Raw genomic sequence first — 16,720 nt, 5'->3', positions numbered from 1 at the left:
TAGATCTGAGCTTTCCACAGCATGAGTTTCAATTTGAAGTGACCCTAAAAGAGAGGACGAGAAAGTTAATTTGACACAAAGTAATCAGGTGGCCTCTTTCTTCAGGGCAAAACTAACAACAGTACAACTTATTCTTGGTTTACTAAACCAATTTATTTAAGTTATGATTGATCTGAGCTTTGCACAGCATGAGTTTCAATTTGAAATGACCCTAGAAGAGAGAACAAAACAGTTAATTTGAGACAAAGTAATTAACTACCCTTTTTCTTCAGGGCAAACCTAACAACAGTACAACTTATTCTTGATTTACTAAACCAATCCATTCAAGTTATGATTGATCTGAGCTTTGCACAGCATAAGTTTCAATTCGGAGTGACCCTAAAAGAGAGGACAAGTAAGTTAATTTGACACAAAGTAATCAGCTAGCCTCTTTTTTCAGGGCAAAACTAACAACAGTACAACTTATTCTTGGTTTACCTATAGCCATCGCTAGTTGACGAATCTGCCGGGTTGTTAAAACATGCTTCTCTAGAAGATGGTCCATCAATGAAGAGTAAAATAAACTAAAAAGCCACATAAGTAGGTATGGCAATGCAGATACAACACCATTCTGTGAAAAGAAATAGTTTTAAGCAACAAACATGTTTTAACAGGACTGTTTATAAATCATATGAATATTAAGTTTACTTAATACTTTATAGTATAATATCTAAAAAGTAGAATATTTTTATTACAAGAAGCCATTTTGTGTGCCAAGAAATCATTCAAGATGCATCAGCCTCTCTTAAAAGGCAGTTATCCATTAGTAGAGTGCATGTTTTGGCAGATCAGAGGGTATATGGCAGCCACAACTGTCATTTTCTTGTTGTATAGTTTCTGAGCAGTGAGGATTTGTAGGGCTGGGAGCTGGAAAATTTCATTAAAAGGTAATACGTTTGTAATAAAAAATTAAATCCGGTTCTAAAAAAATACTGTATATATTTTACATCACAAACCTATACTGTACAGTAGTAACTACTCAATTTCCCGTATGTTTAGAGTCTGGCGTTCTGATACGTAATAAAATCTGATTAGCAGCAAAGGCACGAAAAGCCAGCCTATACACAAGTCAAAATTTTCAATGTAATACTACAGCTAGCAGTAATTACAAATTTTAGAGATTCATCAGCAAAATGCATCATGTCTGAAAGGCAGCCTACCCAAACGAACCTTAATAATGAAGCTGGTAAGTAGAAAAAAAATGGTCTTGAATATAATCTTATGGAGGAGGGATCAAGATACTAAAAAAACCCTAAATTGAATAAGAAGAGTATTTTTTACACAAAAAGTTCTGACACCTATCTTACAACTGAGACCTATTAGGGAATGATGTTGGTTGAAAGCTCTGTACAGCCAAGTGTTGCCTCAGGGTGTTACTAATACAGTATGAAACAGGCTCACTGATTCCATATATGTCACTGTACTGTATAGAACAGAATTTAAATCTTAAAAATTACACCAAACCAAGGGTCCTCTCATAGAGTACACTAGGTAAACATTCAGTGGATTAGAATCCCACATGGCAAGTCAGGTCTATTGATGGCTCAGCAATCAACAACTTTCGAATTCATTAAAATACAAGCTCAGCTCAGTCTGGTAAAAATAAAACTTCAGCAGAATTTGTCGAGTTATTTGGTAAAATAGCCAAAATGATATTTTCACAATAAAATAAATTTTTGAATATACTTACCCGCTGGTTATATAATAGCCTAAGTCCCCGACGCCTCGCAGAAAATTCAAAATCTCTTGCGCAGCTTAGCGCATATAAACCAGGTGTACCCCAGCGCCCTCGCGGTACCACAGGTAGAACTATCCTCAACCAATTCAGATTTTCCATGCCCCATGGTCTCTAGAGGGGAGTAGGGTGGGTCTAAATCTTATATAACCAGCGGGTAAGTATATTCAAAAATTTATTTTATTATGAAAATATAATTTTTAAATATAAAACTTACCCGCTGGTTATATAATAGCTGATTGACACCCATTGGTGGCGGGTCAGAGACAGCTGCATAATTGGAAATTCACTTAGGAGTTACTGTACATAAACAACTTAAGTGGTTCTAACCTGATAAGGAAGCTGACAGCAATGCTTTGCCTCATTTTGTCTGCTATCCTTAGGAGATCCAGTGATCCACTCGGGGCTGATGATCTCTAGGAGCTGTCAAACGGTACAACCACCTATAACATGACAGGACCTCAACTAATACCCTTGTTCCGGGCGCTCTCTAGGAACAAAATGACCACCTGACTAGGTCAAAGATTGCTGAAGATTGCCGACCAATCTTCACGTACAATCATAAAAATATATATAACAGTTCCAAGAGAAGAACAGGGGTACTAGGAATTTAGGGAAATGTAGTGGAGAATGTTTCACCTACTACTGCACTCGTTGCAAGTGATCCCAAACCGTAGACGTCTTCATAGAGACTGGACACGGTAAAAGTAAAGCAAGACGAATACAGGATTACCCCTTCACAAGACTGCATATGCGATGCTTGCAGAGAACAGTTTAGTTTAAAAATTACAGAAGTTTCTACAGCTCCAACTTCGTGAGTCTTTACCCTTTCAACGTCTTATGATCTGTCACCCAACCGTGTGGAAGAACCTTTGTAATCAAAGTCTATACGAGATGACAGAATGTTTAGACATGGATAGCGCAGGCTTCTTGACCATGCACCTAAGAGTTATGAATAGACTCTTAACTTCTTTGTTCTTGTCCCAATAATACTTCATCGTTTTAATCGGGCAAAAAACTCTTCTCAGCCCATCACAAACCAAATTCGAGAGATTTAGGCTATGGATGAGAAAGATGTTTATTAATAACCAAGAATCCAGGTTGCAAGGTACGTATGGCTCAACCAATGTGAAGTACATGTTCTTGCTAAAAGAGTGAACTTCACTGACTCTCAACTATGGTAGACTTACTCAGAAAGTCTCCAAAGTTAGGCCTTAAAAAGAAACCAAGTGCAAAGGGTCGGATCTGTCACTACCGCGAAGCTCCAGAAACGAACCCTGAATTTCAGACTGGAGCATCTTGCTGACGCCTCCAAGTCCTCTCAAATGATCTGAGATGATCTAAAAAGTCTCTATTCGATAGATCCAATCTTCTGCGTCTGAAGACAGATGCCCGCATACTCCTGTACCCTTTGATGGTCGAGGAGGGAAGAAAATGTGTTTTCTTCTAAGGTCAAAGAAAAAATAGACCACTTGTGTTAGAGTTACCTAATGAAGAGCAGGCTCTAGCTCTACACCACTCCATAAAGCACTCTAATTGGGCTGGAAAACCTTGAGGCAAACGTCCTTTGTACAAGCGAAAGCCTCAGCTGTCTCCTTCGAACAACCCTCTAGATCTTAGGGGTTTTCCAAAATACTGGAGGCAGCTAGACCTAAAGCTTGATGGTTTAACATAAAACGTTCGTGATCCTAACACGGGGAAAAGGACTAAAGACATGCTTCCAGCATGGTCCCAGCATGAGTCCAGAACGGTTCCAGCATGCTGCCTACACTCAACATGTCATGAGAGAGAACCGGGATCTAGAACCACCTCCCAAAACTCGTCCATATCGGTCGCAAGAAACCGATATTAAAGCTAGGCGTTGAAAAGAAGCGTCAACCACGTGAACCTCATGCTGTGAGGTTAAGACCTGATTCGTGTGTAATCAGCAAGTGTTCAACAAACTTAAAAGCCAAAGCTTGACAAGAGGGAGCGTTAGCTGCGAGGCTAGAGAGACGCGAAGGAGAGACAATAATCTGGCTAAACTGCTGTGAGAACAAGACTTGACTGTATGCGTCTAGCATGCGACCATAATGTCGCATGTGGTTGCATTTCCGTAAGGTGTCAGCGTGCTGAATGCGTTCACCTTGTCGTGTGGGTACAGCGCTGTGTGTGCCCGGCTTGATGTAAATCTACAGCGTGCAGCGTGGAGACGACAGCACCGCGTCCGGTCATTGACGGAAAGACGGAATTGATAGCCGAGAGTTGTCCACGTGTAGGATGCGTACGCATGAGTGATAAGTCACGCGTCCCGCAGACCGCGAAAATGGGACAACTTGTTGAAAGGATCAACTTTGACTGTTAGCGTCCAACATACGACCAGACTGGCGTCTGCGTCTGGGACTGCGTGAGGGAGAGACCAGAACTTGCGTCTGTGTCTGCACGACGTCTGCCGTAAGAGAGAGACCAGACTGCTACAAGCACTCGCTCTAACGCTTCTCGTAACACGAGCATATCTCCGCAAGGAAGCATTACTAAGCATAGGAGAACTATGCCTTCTGACACTAATCGGAAAACCATTTCTTTGATCTATGGTAGTCCTTAGACTCTTTAGGAGAAAATTTTCTACCCCCCGAGAATCGTAAACGCTAAACACAGATGAAATAGACCTCTTTAAGCTCAGACCAAATCTACACTCGCGGGGTAGCGAGTGCGCCAACTCAAGCGTGGGCGAAGGCCGGGAGAAAGCATCAACCGAAGTCCTGTGAGCAACCTGGGAGAGTCCCTATGACATTTCAAGCGTGCCTTGTGCGCGAACTGAACATATCTAATGCTGTGAGATACCGTCAACAGTAGTCGCTAGACCTCAGAAGAAAGTAATAGACCTTTCTCCAAACTGGGGAAGGAGAAGAAGTGTGAACAGAAGCAAACTGAGCACCTTTTCCCCCGAAGAACTACGTGTCTTACACGATTCAGGTGCTGACACGTCGCCTTCTTCCGAAAAAAAAAACTTCCGGTGAACGTTAGATACTGCAGGATATATGTGACTTGGCTGACTTCCGCTTCTCTCGCGGAAGAAAAAACACACTCGATTGCTTCCTGTTCACGCATCAAAACCCGACTGCTGCGAAGGTAAGTTCTGTTCGCGTGTATACATGACGAGTAACTACCTAGTCTGGTAAACAGGGAAAACGTAGAATGTTATTCTCGTCAGGGAACTGCATTCTAATATGCAGAAAACAGTTACAAGATCCATGATACCATCGTGATGACGATCTGATCGCTTCAAGACATTCCAACTCCTCTCTTTTCAAGATACTGTGTCACATGGTTGTGATGTCATAGCTCGCCAATCATAGGCGAAGAAAAGAGCATTACCTCATCATTCCAAAGTGGAGAGAGACCGTCTTGGACTGCATCAACAATATCGCTTGGCGGAACAGACGTTTAATGCACAAGGTCCGCGAAGAACCTCAGCCTACCGACCTTCCTTCTCCCAAGGATTGGAACGTAAATTAGAGATATAGGACTAGGGGCAAGGTGAAAACGAACAAACACCTCCTCCAGAGCACTGTGCTATGTTTACGAGTCACTAACAAGAACGGTTTAAAAACATAAAACATTAAACCATAAAAGATCTGCCCGTGGTGGGAGATATACTTTAACAATCTATTCTCATAAAGGCCTTAATGCCCTTTCTGTTGTAGCAGCTGCAAGCACTGTATCATCTCTACAGTAAGCTTTGTTATTTTCCTGAGAATGATTTAATGTTAATTCATTACTTTATTTTACCATTAATTTACTAGGCCATCGTTCCCTAAAGGAGCCCTTTGGGTTAAAGCATCTTGCTTTCCCAAATAGGGTTGTAGCTGGCTTGTAATACAAATAAAACAAAATAAATAGCGACACCATCAACTCAACTAGCGAAAACTCTGAAGTCGAAACGAGGAGCAGCAGGTAAAAAAAAAATGAGGGAAACTCTTTAGAAAAATTCTCATGAGTTTCTGAAAGTTATTCTGTTCCTTTTACAATCTCTATCCTAGGAAGAGAAGTCTTGATTCTTAGGAATCCACTCCTCATGATTCTGAATTCGGACCTCAATACTTAGAGGTTTAATTCTAGTTCTCACAACCAAGAGTTAGCCCAGCAGGCCTTGGACCGAGAATATAATATCTTTCTAGTTAAGATTTATTTCTTAATATAGCACCTGGAGCAACAATAACTAAACACTAGACGTTTATGGTCAGGTAGACATCAAAGTCTATAGTAATAGGTAGCGAAGCGACCACCCCGACGCTAAAGCGTCCACACTGATGCTGAAGCGTCCACACTGGTGCTGAAGCATCCATACTGACGCTGTGTCGTCCATACTGACACTGAAAGCGTCTACACTGACGGAGAAGCGTCCACACTGACGCTGAAGCGTCCATACTGACGCTGAAGCGTCCACACTGACGTGGCGCTTCGCTCCATTCCGTCGACGTTCCGTTTCCGTTGCCGCACCGTTCCGATGACGCTTCGCCGGCTCTGCTGCCTGGCGAACGTTGGCGCGTCTGTATAGACTAATACTAGGTGCTATGATCCGTCGGTTTGAGTCGAGCATTCGAAGTAAAGCATCCACTTTCCCCCACCATTGAACATTGCGGTAGGTAGACCGCCTATGCGACAATGAGTTCACACCGTTAAAGACACGACGCCTGTGCGTCCGTGTCAAAGACCGGAATCGAGACACCCAACCGCACTATTAACGGCAGGCAGAAAAGACTGCATAAACGAAGATAGATGCTGTTTCATGCCTAACTACAAAGATCAAGGATCAATCTTAGGCGAAACGTATTCAGCATTATCTTCGTCGATCCATAGCCCTAGCCACTGTCGAGAGACGACACCCATCAGGTGGGGTGGCGGCACTGCGTCTGCGCCGCATGAAACGTAATACACGCAGAACGAAAGTAATTTTGTTTTCAGCTTAGCGCCTATGAAAACACTAACACCTCGCTTTATCTATAGCGAGGGTGAGCGTTCTGGTGGTCGACAGAAAACACTCGAGAGGACTTCAGTTCGGGTCTAAAAGACTGTAACGCCTGGTTACCCTCTCGATTCCTTTCGCCGTTTGACTTAACTTCTCCACTGGGTCCAGGAGCTTGACAGAGGTCTAAGGCTAGGATAACGACAGGTCCGAATAGAAGCACTTCTCCACTGAATAAAATTCACTGCACAATTTATCACTAAAAAATTTGCACTTTACTCTTTGGCACAAAGATAATTTCAGAATTACCTAAAAGACAAAGTATACACTCTCTCAAAGGAAATGAACTCCGTAGGGAGTGACTTATAATTCTGTCACTGGACAATTGTTTGAATGGGAAAGCAAAAGTACCGAATCCCATATAAATGTAACAAAATATTAAATATAAAAAATTACCTTAATAGATATAATATCTATACATTAAAATAAACCCTTAAATTAAGGGGTTCCAATAAAAGATGAATCATCACTCGCATCATTGGAACATCTACAAATAATATACGAACAATTTTAGTATTCCGAAAACCACCAAAGCAACAACGATACATAGAATCGTGCGCTACGACGAATGTAAAGAATACTGCATCGTATAAAATCAACTGAAGTGTAACTTCCTTTAATCTCTAACTAAGGAAAAATACTGAAAGGACCAATTAATTGCAAAATAAAATGTTCCTTTTATAAAGTACAATTAAAAACTTGAGAAGTAAGAAGAAAGTACTATTCATAAAATCGCTACAATATATGTAACATCGTAACGATACTGATTACTGTAACAAAAATAAACTGAACGGTAGTTAATCTTTGCAAACAGATCAAAGATTATCTAAAGAAAAATATTAAAAGGATAAAATTTTCTCAAAATAATTCCTTTAATTCAATTTATAACTTAAAACTCTAAAAGCAAAATCACTTATATTCTTAAAAGGCAAGACAGACTTTTAGCCTACGCAAGAGGCTGTGACGTCATCCATGGACGAAATGTTTACATTTCGCCCCTATGCTTTCGTGAGGTTTAAAATAGGTTGGAAAACCTTCCAACCCTACCTTTTAAGTTAAAACACGTGATCACAGATCAAATAAAACAAATATGCGAAAGCCAAAACTCAAAAACGTTAATACATCACCAAATAACGTCCAAACAGAGTAAGAAAACGAGAGAATTTCCAATAGTTCAGCCAGCTATGGCAGCAGAGAAAAACTGAATTGGTTGAGGATAGTTCTACCTGTGGTACCGCGAGGGCGCTGGGGTACACCTGGTTTATATGCGCTAAGCTGCGCAAGAGATTTTGAATTTTCTGCCGAGGCGTCGGGGACTTAGGCTATTATATAACCAGCGGGTAAGTTTTATATTTAAAAACTTGTATTAACCAAAATGCGACCCACGTATGCCTGTTTTGGCTATACACAAAGCAAAGCATATCAGTCTCACCGTAGTCATTTCTATATAATTGCAAGTGCACATAAGTCTCTGTGGGTCCTAAGAATGTTAGAATAAAAGCCAATCAACAAGAAAAAGAGCTGAAACCTCTATCAAAGCTTTAAATATAGGTACAGTAGGTCACTTGGTTACAGCGGTTTTGATTTACTAAATTTTCTACAGCTTCTTCCTCACCGTTATTCCTGTACTGTATTAAGGGGTAGGTTGTCTGATACACCCTCTCCAATGGTTTCGATCAAAGGCATCCTCTCCCACCAAACCTCTTCTCTACATATCATCCTTCACCTTATCTCGCCATCTAATTCTTTGCCTCCCTCTCGATATACTCCCCCTTACAGGTCCCTCTAAAGTCCTCCTCACTCCCTCCCCACCATCCATCTTTAATACGCAGCTCGCCTAAAAGAATTGTATAATTTTCCTTGTTACTGTTCATTTCATCATTCTAATTTGTTTTCCATGTTCTTTTTTTTTTTTCCCTAGCTAGGTTTTCATATCATAAAATGTGTTTCTTTTCCTACATTATGATTTTGCAACTGAATTAGCATAGATGTGTGACTTCAATGCTTATGCACAGTACTATACTTAGGTATACTGTATAGTATTCTGACATACATAAAAACTAAGTTACAACACGTAACAATATAAATTGCAAGCTGATCTGTTGAAACCACGTCTAAATGAGTGTTAAAATTCAGTCCTGGAATTTTTTTATAGCTTCGAGAAGAAAAGTAGCCTACATTTGTAGTGATTTATCTCTCTTCCTCCATACCTTCCTCATCTCATCCACCTAAGTTATTAGCTCCTCTAAGTACAAGTAAAGTGATGTTAGATATCAAATCATTTAATCTAATTATTATTTTTTTCAATGTTCATTTCTGATTACTTTAATTTACTTTATTCATTTCTAGGCCCAAAAATTACTATCTTTAGAAAATTATAAAACTCATTTGCCATCAGAAGCCTGTATTATAGATTTACATATGATAGATTTATAAAATCCACCATGTACTGAGGAGTGATAGGTGAACGGCAATATAGTGAGGCATTGCTGTATATGAATTAAGAAAAATTCAACAATGCAAATAAAGTAGGTCCTTGGATTATAAAGGAGAGAAATGTTCCTATTAATATGTTTTAACTATAGTTTAGATGTAAGTTGGAGCACACCTAAATACAGTATTGTATATAAGCATCAGTCACTTATGCAAATACAGTAGTACTGTATAGTTATAATCTAGAAAAAGGAAAACAAACAGCTTTATGACATGGAAACATAACTAATACTAAAGAAAACACATGGAAGACAAATATAGAATGATAGAATTAAACAGTAACAGATAGATTATATAATTCCTTTATAGGAGTTATATTTTATCCAAGAAATATTGTAAGTCGAAACCGTTGTAATCAAAACTTACTGAAAAACTAATAATGATTGATGGATTTGTGATAAAACAAAACCAAAACCTTACCTGCTTCATATCATAGTGTTGAATGTTCTTAAGGTACGTTGGAAGTTCAGTCAAGAGGCAATAGAAACCCCAGTTATTTCCCACATGGGTAACTATCACAATTAGAAATGGTGTCGAAGTCAATATGGAGTACCAAGGGACATCTAAGCTCTGTCGAACAAAGAACATATTAGATCACAGCAGTCAATCCGGAATCATAAATATAGAATAAGAAATTTCTTTAAACTTTACCCAAACTAAAGTTTCTAGAAGATACAAAAGGATGAAAATTACATAAGACTTTAATGGATATAATAGTCTGTCATAAAAAATAAAAAGCATCATTATACTATGTCATAAAGCATGGTGTAAAACACTAAAAAACATCATTTGTAACTTGTGAAACAAACTGTAACTTTATGTTTGCTAGAATATTCCTTGGAAAATGTATACATGCTTTACAAGCCTTTTACACTGTCAGGCTTTTGAACCATATTGCATACATATAACAGAGAAGTGTATATGAATAAAATAAGGATTATTTTTCATGTAGGAACACAGTCATACTAACTGATGGTGGGATATATATAATTCTTTAAAAACAAATATGTAAAATTCGTAGATAATTTGTATTTTTCCTAACTATACAAACCTTAGCTATTTAATATGGGTAATTACTTTCAGAGTAGCTGAAATGACAAGCCATTAGATTTTTAACGAGGGTTTACTACCCCACCGCTAGTTAGCGGGGGGTAGGGAGGGTAGCTTGCTACCCCATCCCCCTCACACACACCTGTGGTTTAGCTCACTTTACTTAGAGGTAGGACTTTCACGGGGGACAGGGCTGGCGGGCAAGTTTGATTAAATAGCTAAGGTTTGTATAGTAAGGGAAAATACAAATTATCTATGAATTTGTCATTTGTTCCGTAACTGAAATACAAACCACGCTTTCTAATATGGGTGACTCACCCCTTAAGAAGGGTGGCAAGTCCCAGCCATTACTGGCTTTGGCTTTTGCCTGGGGACTCAACATTTGAGTGTGTCAGTACTCAGTAATAAGGAGTCCCTGCACCTCGCTAGCATCTTGCTGTGCCAGTGCTGCGGCCTACATAAGCTGTGTGTGAAGGTATGCAGTGTGACACGTCCTAGGAAGTTGACCTGGAGTTCTTTAGATGGAACTCAAGGCTAGGACTCTCCCAGTATGGGGACGTGACAGTATTAACTTAATACTAGGAACACAAGGAAGCATGGTTTACCTGCAGTGTTTTAAGGTCAGCTATGCAGTGAACCCAGGATGCTGCTTTCCCCAAGAGAGGGGAGGATGAAGAAAAGAATAAGGGCCAGTCAAACCTTTTCATTCATGCAGACTAAGTCTGGGTAACAATGCCCTCAACCTTCTGCTACTTGTCCATTAAGGAGCCTGAGGTTTAGACCAGCTGTTGTGCAGCCACCACAGGGCCGATAGAGAACGTATCGAGTCTCCTGTGTGTCACATCTTGCAGGTAGTGGGCTGTGAAGGTCGTCTGACGCTTCCACACCCCAGCTTGCAGGACCTGCGTCTGAATAGTTCTTCTTGAAGGCCAGGGACGTAACTAAGCCCCTGACATCATGTGTTCTAGGGAGGAGGGTCAGGATTCAAGGATAGGTGTATTACCTTGTGAATCCAGGCCGAGATGGTATTCTTGGTGACCCTCCTCTTCGTCTTCCCAGTGCTCACAAACAAAGCTTGCACCTGGCGACGAACTGCAGCCGTTCCCTTAAGATAGAGCCTCAGACTCCTTACTGGGCACAGTAGGAGATGGTCTGGGTCATCTGTTACAGAACGAAGACTCGAAACCTGGAAAGAGTCGAACCGAGGGTCCGGCACTCCTGGATTCTGAGTCATGGCAACAAACTCAGGGACGAATCTGAATGTTACCTCCCCCCGTCCCCTTGAATGGGCAACGTCATATGAGAGACCATGAAGTTCCCTGACTTGCTTGGCCGAGGCCAAAGCTAGCAGGAACACTGTCTTCCAAGTAAGGTGGCGATCTGAAGCCTGGCGTAATGGTTCGAAGGGAGGTCTCTTAAGAGACCTGAGAACTCGAACCACGTTCCATGGAGGAGGTCTCACTTCCGACTGAGGGCAGGTAAGTTCATAACTCCGTATGAGTAGGGAAAGTTCCAGCGAGGAAGAAATGTCCACTCCTTTGAGCCTGAAGGCTAGACTTAAGGCTGAGCGATAGCCTTTCACTGCCGAGACTGAAAGGAGCATTTCCTCCCGCAAATACATGAAGAACTCCGCTATTGCTGGAATAGTGGCATCGAGTGGAGAGATACCCCTTCCATGACACCAACCACAGAAGACTCGCCACTTTGCCTGGTAGACCCCTGCGGATGACCTACGCAGGTGTCCAGACATCCTGTTCGCAACTTGCTGCGAAAATCCTCTCTCAGTGAGGAGATGCTGGATAGTCTCCGGGCGTGAAGTCGAAGCGAAGCTACGGCTTTGTGAAAGGTGTTGGCGTGTGGTTGTTTGAGCAGCTCGTGTCGTGGAAGGAGTTCCCTCGGGAGCTCCGTTAGGAGCTGCAGAAGGTCCAGAAACCATTCCGCGTGATGCCATAGCGGAGCTATTAGGGTCATCGAGAGATTGACCGATATTCTGGTCTTGTTGAGCACCCTCCTCATCAGATAGAACAGGGGAAAGGCGTAGACATCGATGTTGTCCCACCGTTGTTGGAAGGCATCTTGCCAGAGAGCCTTGGGATCCGGGACTGGGGAGCAGTGCAGCGTCCGAAAACAACATCAAATTCGGGGGGAGGACGAGAAGATCCACTCCCTTTCGTAGGTTCTCGTCTGCCACCCACCACTGAAGGTCCTTCTGTTCCGCAGAACCCATAGGGATCATAGTGTCCGGGGAATCGTGACCTTGATTCTACCGGGACTTGAGTCGCCACTGGAGAGATCTCATTCTGAGGCGACCATTGGGAACTAGACGGGCCAGGGATGAGAGGTGACCGAGGAGATGTAACCACGATTGGGGTGGAAGTTCTTCTTGTCTGAGGAAAGGCCTCGCGACCTTCCTCAGCCTTGCTATCCTGTCGTCTGATGGGAAGGCTTTGTGGAGACTGGTGTCTATGACCATGCCTAGGCATACCAGTTTCTGAGTGGGCAGCAGAGAGGACTTGAGATTTACCATGATCCCTAGATCTTGGCAAAGTCCCAGAAGTTTGTCTCGGTGACGAAGAAGGGCTGCCTCCGAGTCTGCTAGGATCAGCCAGTCGTCCAGGTAACGGAGGAGACGGATACCGATCCTGTGAGCCCATGAAGATATTAGGGTGAACACTCTGGTGAACACCTGTGGTGCTATGAAGAGACCGAAACACAGCACCTTGAACTGGTAGATCTTGTTGTCTAGGCAAAATCTTACTTCCTTGAATACGGATGGACTGGGATCTGGAAGTACGCGTCCTTCAGGTCCAGTGTGCACATGAAGTCTTGCGGTCTCACTGCAAGTCTGACCGTGTCTGCCGTCTCCATGCTGAACGGGGTCTGCTTGACAAACCTGTTCAGGGCTGAGAGGTCGATGACTGGTCTCCAGCCTCCAGACGCCTTCTTTACAAGAAAGAGGCGACTGAAGAAGCCTGGGGACCCGTCGACAACCGCTTGGAGAGCGTCCTTCTTCAACATGGTCTCGACTTCTGCCCGAAGGGCTTGCCCCCTTGCCGATCCCATGGCAAGGGAGCTCAACGACACTAGATCCGCTGTCAGGGGAGGTAGAGATGTCGTGAACGGGACGCGATATCCCTGACTGATTACTGAAATCGTCCAGGGATCGGCCCCGAGTTGCTGCCACCTTGTCGCGCAACTTTGTAGGCATCCCCCCACTGGTGGACATGCAGGGGGACTGCCAATCCTAGCGTTTACGGCCACGGCCGCTCCCTCTAGGATTCTTTCCTCCCCTAGAGGACTTTCTGCCCTTCTTGTCCTTGACAGGAAAGGGCTTGGACACTTTTGTCTTCGCTGCACCTGCCTTCTTCGTACTCTTGACAGGACATGGTTGCTGGGTAGCTGGAGGTTTGTAGGGCCTCGATGTTAGGGCCGTATGGAGAAGGGAATCCTGGTTGGACTTTCTCCACCTCTCAGCAGCCTGCTCTATGTCCTTAGGCTCAAACAAATTCTTACCGAGGACGGAAGAATGTCTGAGCCTGCAAACGTCAGTACTGGGGACCTTTTGATGGAATCTCTCAGCCACTGCGTCCCGTCGTTTCAAGATAGTGTTAGCCCACAAGCTCGAGACTTTGTGGGCTAGAAACTCGATGGTACGCGTGCCTGAGAGCAAAAAGGTCTCCAAGGCCTTCCTGGTGCTTTCCTTGGACAGGTCCTCAGACCGCACCAGGATGCCCGGAGACCCTAGCCAGATGTCCAGCCACGAAGTAGCCTGCATGGTACACTTCGCTACCTTCTCCTGGCTCAGGATCTCTGTTGCCGAATACGAGACCTGCCGGTTGGAGAGTCTCTCTAGAGGGCCTCCCCCGGTAAGCTCTTCCAGAGAATGGTGCAAAGGAAGAGCTAAACAAGTCTCCTCCAAGATCTCAAAGTACCTCCTCTGATGGACGTGAGGAGGCGGGAGGAGCTTGTTACCGGTGCTGGATCGGCTGGAGGAAGCTAGCTCAGAGAGCTGGCCTTCGACCTTGTCTCTGGCACTCTTAACCCCCTGTGACCAGGGCAAAGCCGCACTGGCCCTCGAGGGTCTCTGAGTACCATAGACTCGGTCCAAGACCGTGTCCTTGCCCTCACGAGGAGGAATCTCTGGATCCAGAAACCCATTGAGACTCCTCATGAGGGTCAGAACTTGCCAGAACTCATGTTCTGACTCCTGCAGCTCTCCTCCTGAAGGGCTGGCAGCCAAGTCTCCTGTTCCCAGAGGCTCTTCCTGGGGGGGACTCGCGGACGTTCTCCGAGGGTTTGGCTGGCTCTTGTCTAATCGGCTCTCTCCAGGGAGGGATACAGGACTCCAGCAGTGATGGTGGAAGGCTCTTGTCAACCCCTACCTGAGAAGACTTCTCGGGGAGAGGTGGGGTTTCCCCCATTGGTGCGATGGGGGAATGACCCGCCTCACCTGACTCCCCAGAGGACGGGAAATCCTCGTCCGCAGGGGAGGGAGAGAAAGTCTGGGGGGGAGAGGGAGCCTTCCTCAAGGACTTCCGAGGAGACAGTTATGCCCTTGGAGAAGTTACCACGGAAGGAACTCCTCTCTTCCTCTTCAGGGGAGACGAAGCCGCCACTGTTTTGTGAGCAAGTTCAGAGAATACAGGCTTAAAAGCCTGCACGAGAGCTCTGACGATGGTACCAAACCAGGGCTGCTGACTGACAGTCGCACTGTCAGTCACTCCCTCTAGAGGGAAGGGGATCGTTTGATCCCTAGGAGGAGTGACCAAACGAGGGTTCGCCTGAAAAGATGCTGAAACAGAAGAAGAAGAGTCCTTGGACCTATCCGGAAACCTTCCCTCCTCCGACGAGTGTGCTGTTCTGCGCTTGCGGGGTGGGGAACGAGATGATGATGACCTGGCCGCGCGATGTCCTGCGGCCTCACGTGTAGGATCGCGCCTAAGATCACTCTGGGGATCACGCTGCAAATCGCGCTGGTGGTCGCGCGATGGGCCCTGCCCTGGGTCGCGCGAGGGAGAATGTTCTCGCGCGCGTGCGCGCGAAGGCGATGATGAGGGCGCGCCTGGGCGCGCGGACGAGCGATGGCGCGTGGGTTATGGCGCGTGCGGGCGAGCGATGGCGCGTGGCGGCCTGAACAGGTAATGACAGGTGCGCGAAGGAGGCTGGATGAGCGCTCGCTCACGCGCCAAGGCAATTGTTTGCGCACACGCGAGTGCGCAGGATCTTGCCGAAGGGCCCGTGAGGGCGAAAACGTTGGGCGCATGTGCGCAGAAGAAATATCTCTAGCGCGTGGCGTGTATCTGGCTGAAGCAGTGGGCGAGGGAGCACTTGTGCAACCTTGTGGGCGCGCGATGGCGCACAGGTGAGTGCTGGCGAGCAGGAGCAACTGAAACTACGCCCAGATCCGGAGATCGTGGGCGTGCCTGGGGCGCAGGAGATCGTGGGCGCGCATCAGGATGCGAGTGCACAGAAATGCGCTGTCGGTTTGGAGAGCGCTGAAGTCCTGGTGAGCGCCTGTGCGCTAACTCAGCAGACTCAAGGGCTGTGCGCTGGCGCGAAGTTGTGCACTGACGCGCAGGTGAGCGCTGACGCGCCATATCAGGAACGACAGCAGTTGTGCGCATGTGCGCAGTCGCGCGTTGAGGCACTGGAGAGCGCTGGAGGTCCAGTGAGCGCCTGAGCGCTATCTCTGGAACTTCCTTTGTGCGCTGACGCGCAGGAGAGCGCTGACGCGTAGGAGAGCGCTGTTGCGCTAAAACAGGAACCAGTGAAGAGCGCTGGTGCGCTATTGCAGGAACTATTGCAGGGGCGCGCTGGCGCGCAGGTGGTTGTGGGCGCTCAGGGGAACCCTGGCGTGTAATAGCAGGATCAACAGCAAGTGCGCGCACGCGCGCAGGTGAGCGCTGGTGCGCTAAGACAGGAACAGCTGCTGCAGGTCGTTGGCGCACAGGGAGTACCTGGCGCTTAAGGGACTGAGACACAATCTTGTGCTCAAGTCCCTTATGCCCCGAAGGGACCGTTGCCTGTTTAATAACAGGGTGTGATGGCGCCCACAGCGCATTGGCAGCCAGGAACAGCGACGGCAGGTCAGCAGGTCTGGAGTGTGGAAGGTCGGCGTGTCCTGTGTAAGGACGACCTTCCACTGAAGGAGATCGCGAACGATCTCCGGAGAGGTCCAAGGAGGTAGCTGGCAGGATAGGAGAACGACGACGAGGTTCTTCTGCGGAGGACTGCGAAGATGACGAGCCGAAGAGGCGCCTCCTAACACCCTTGTGAGGTGAAGGAAGACCTCTACGGCGAAGGGGAAGGTGAGCTTTCCGCCTTATACACCCTCTGGGGGCCGTAGGGTCAGCGAGCTGACCATCAGCAGTCCTCCGAAGAGGAGTCTCTGTGAG

The 16,720-nt window shown here is 45.4% G+C and overlaps 1 protein-coding gene across 1 annotated transcript in view; it reads right to left on the bottom strand.

Moving 5' to 3' along the window:
* The window catches only part of LOC137642769 (putative inorganic phosphate cotransporter), a 104,541-nt gene that overhangs the window by 44,362 nt on the left and 43,459 nt on the right, over window positions 1-16,720 (bottom strand). The window contains exons 8-9 of the mRNA XM_068375616.1: window positions 9,696-9,845; window positions 478-610 (exon numbers count right to left, since the gene is read on the bottom strand). Coding sequence (XP_068231717.1) covers window positions 478-610; window positions 9,696-9,845 — 283 coding nt within the window. The remainder of the gene's footprint in view (window positions 1-477; window positions 611-9,695; window positions 9,846-16,720) is intronic.

This window comes from Palaemon carinicauda, chromosome 6, assembly GCF_036898095.1.
Source record: "Palaemon carinicauda isolate YSFRI2023 chromosome 6, ASM3689809v2, whole genome shotgun sequence".
NCBI classification, from domain to species: Eukaryota; Metazoa; Arthropoda; class Malacostraca; order Decapoda; family Palaemonidae; genus Palaemon; species Palaemon carinicauda.
The sequence above is the reverse complement of the archived record's forward strand: the minus strand, read 5'-3'. Positions and strand labels throughout refer to the sequence as shown.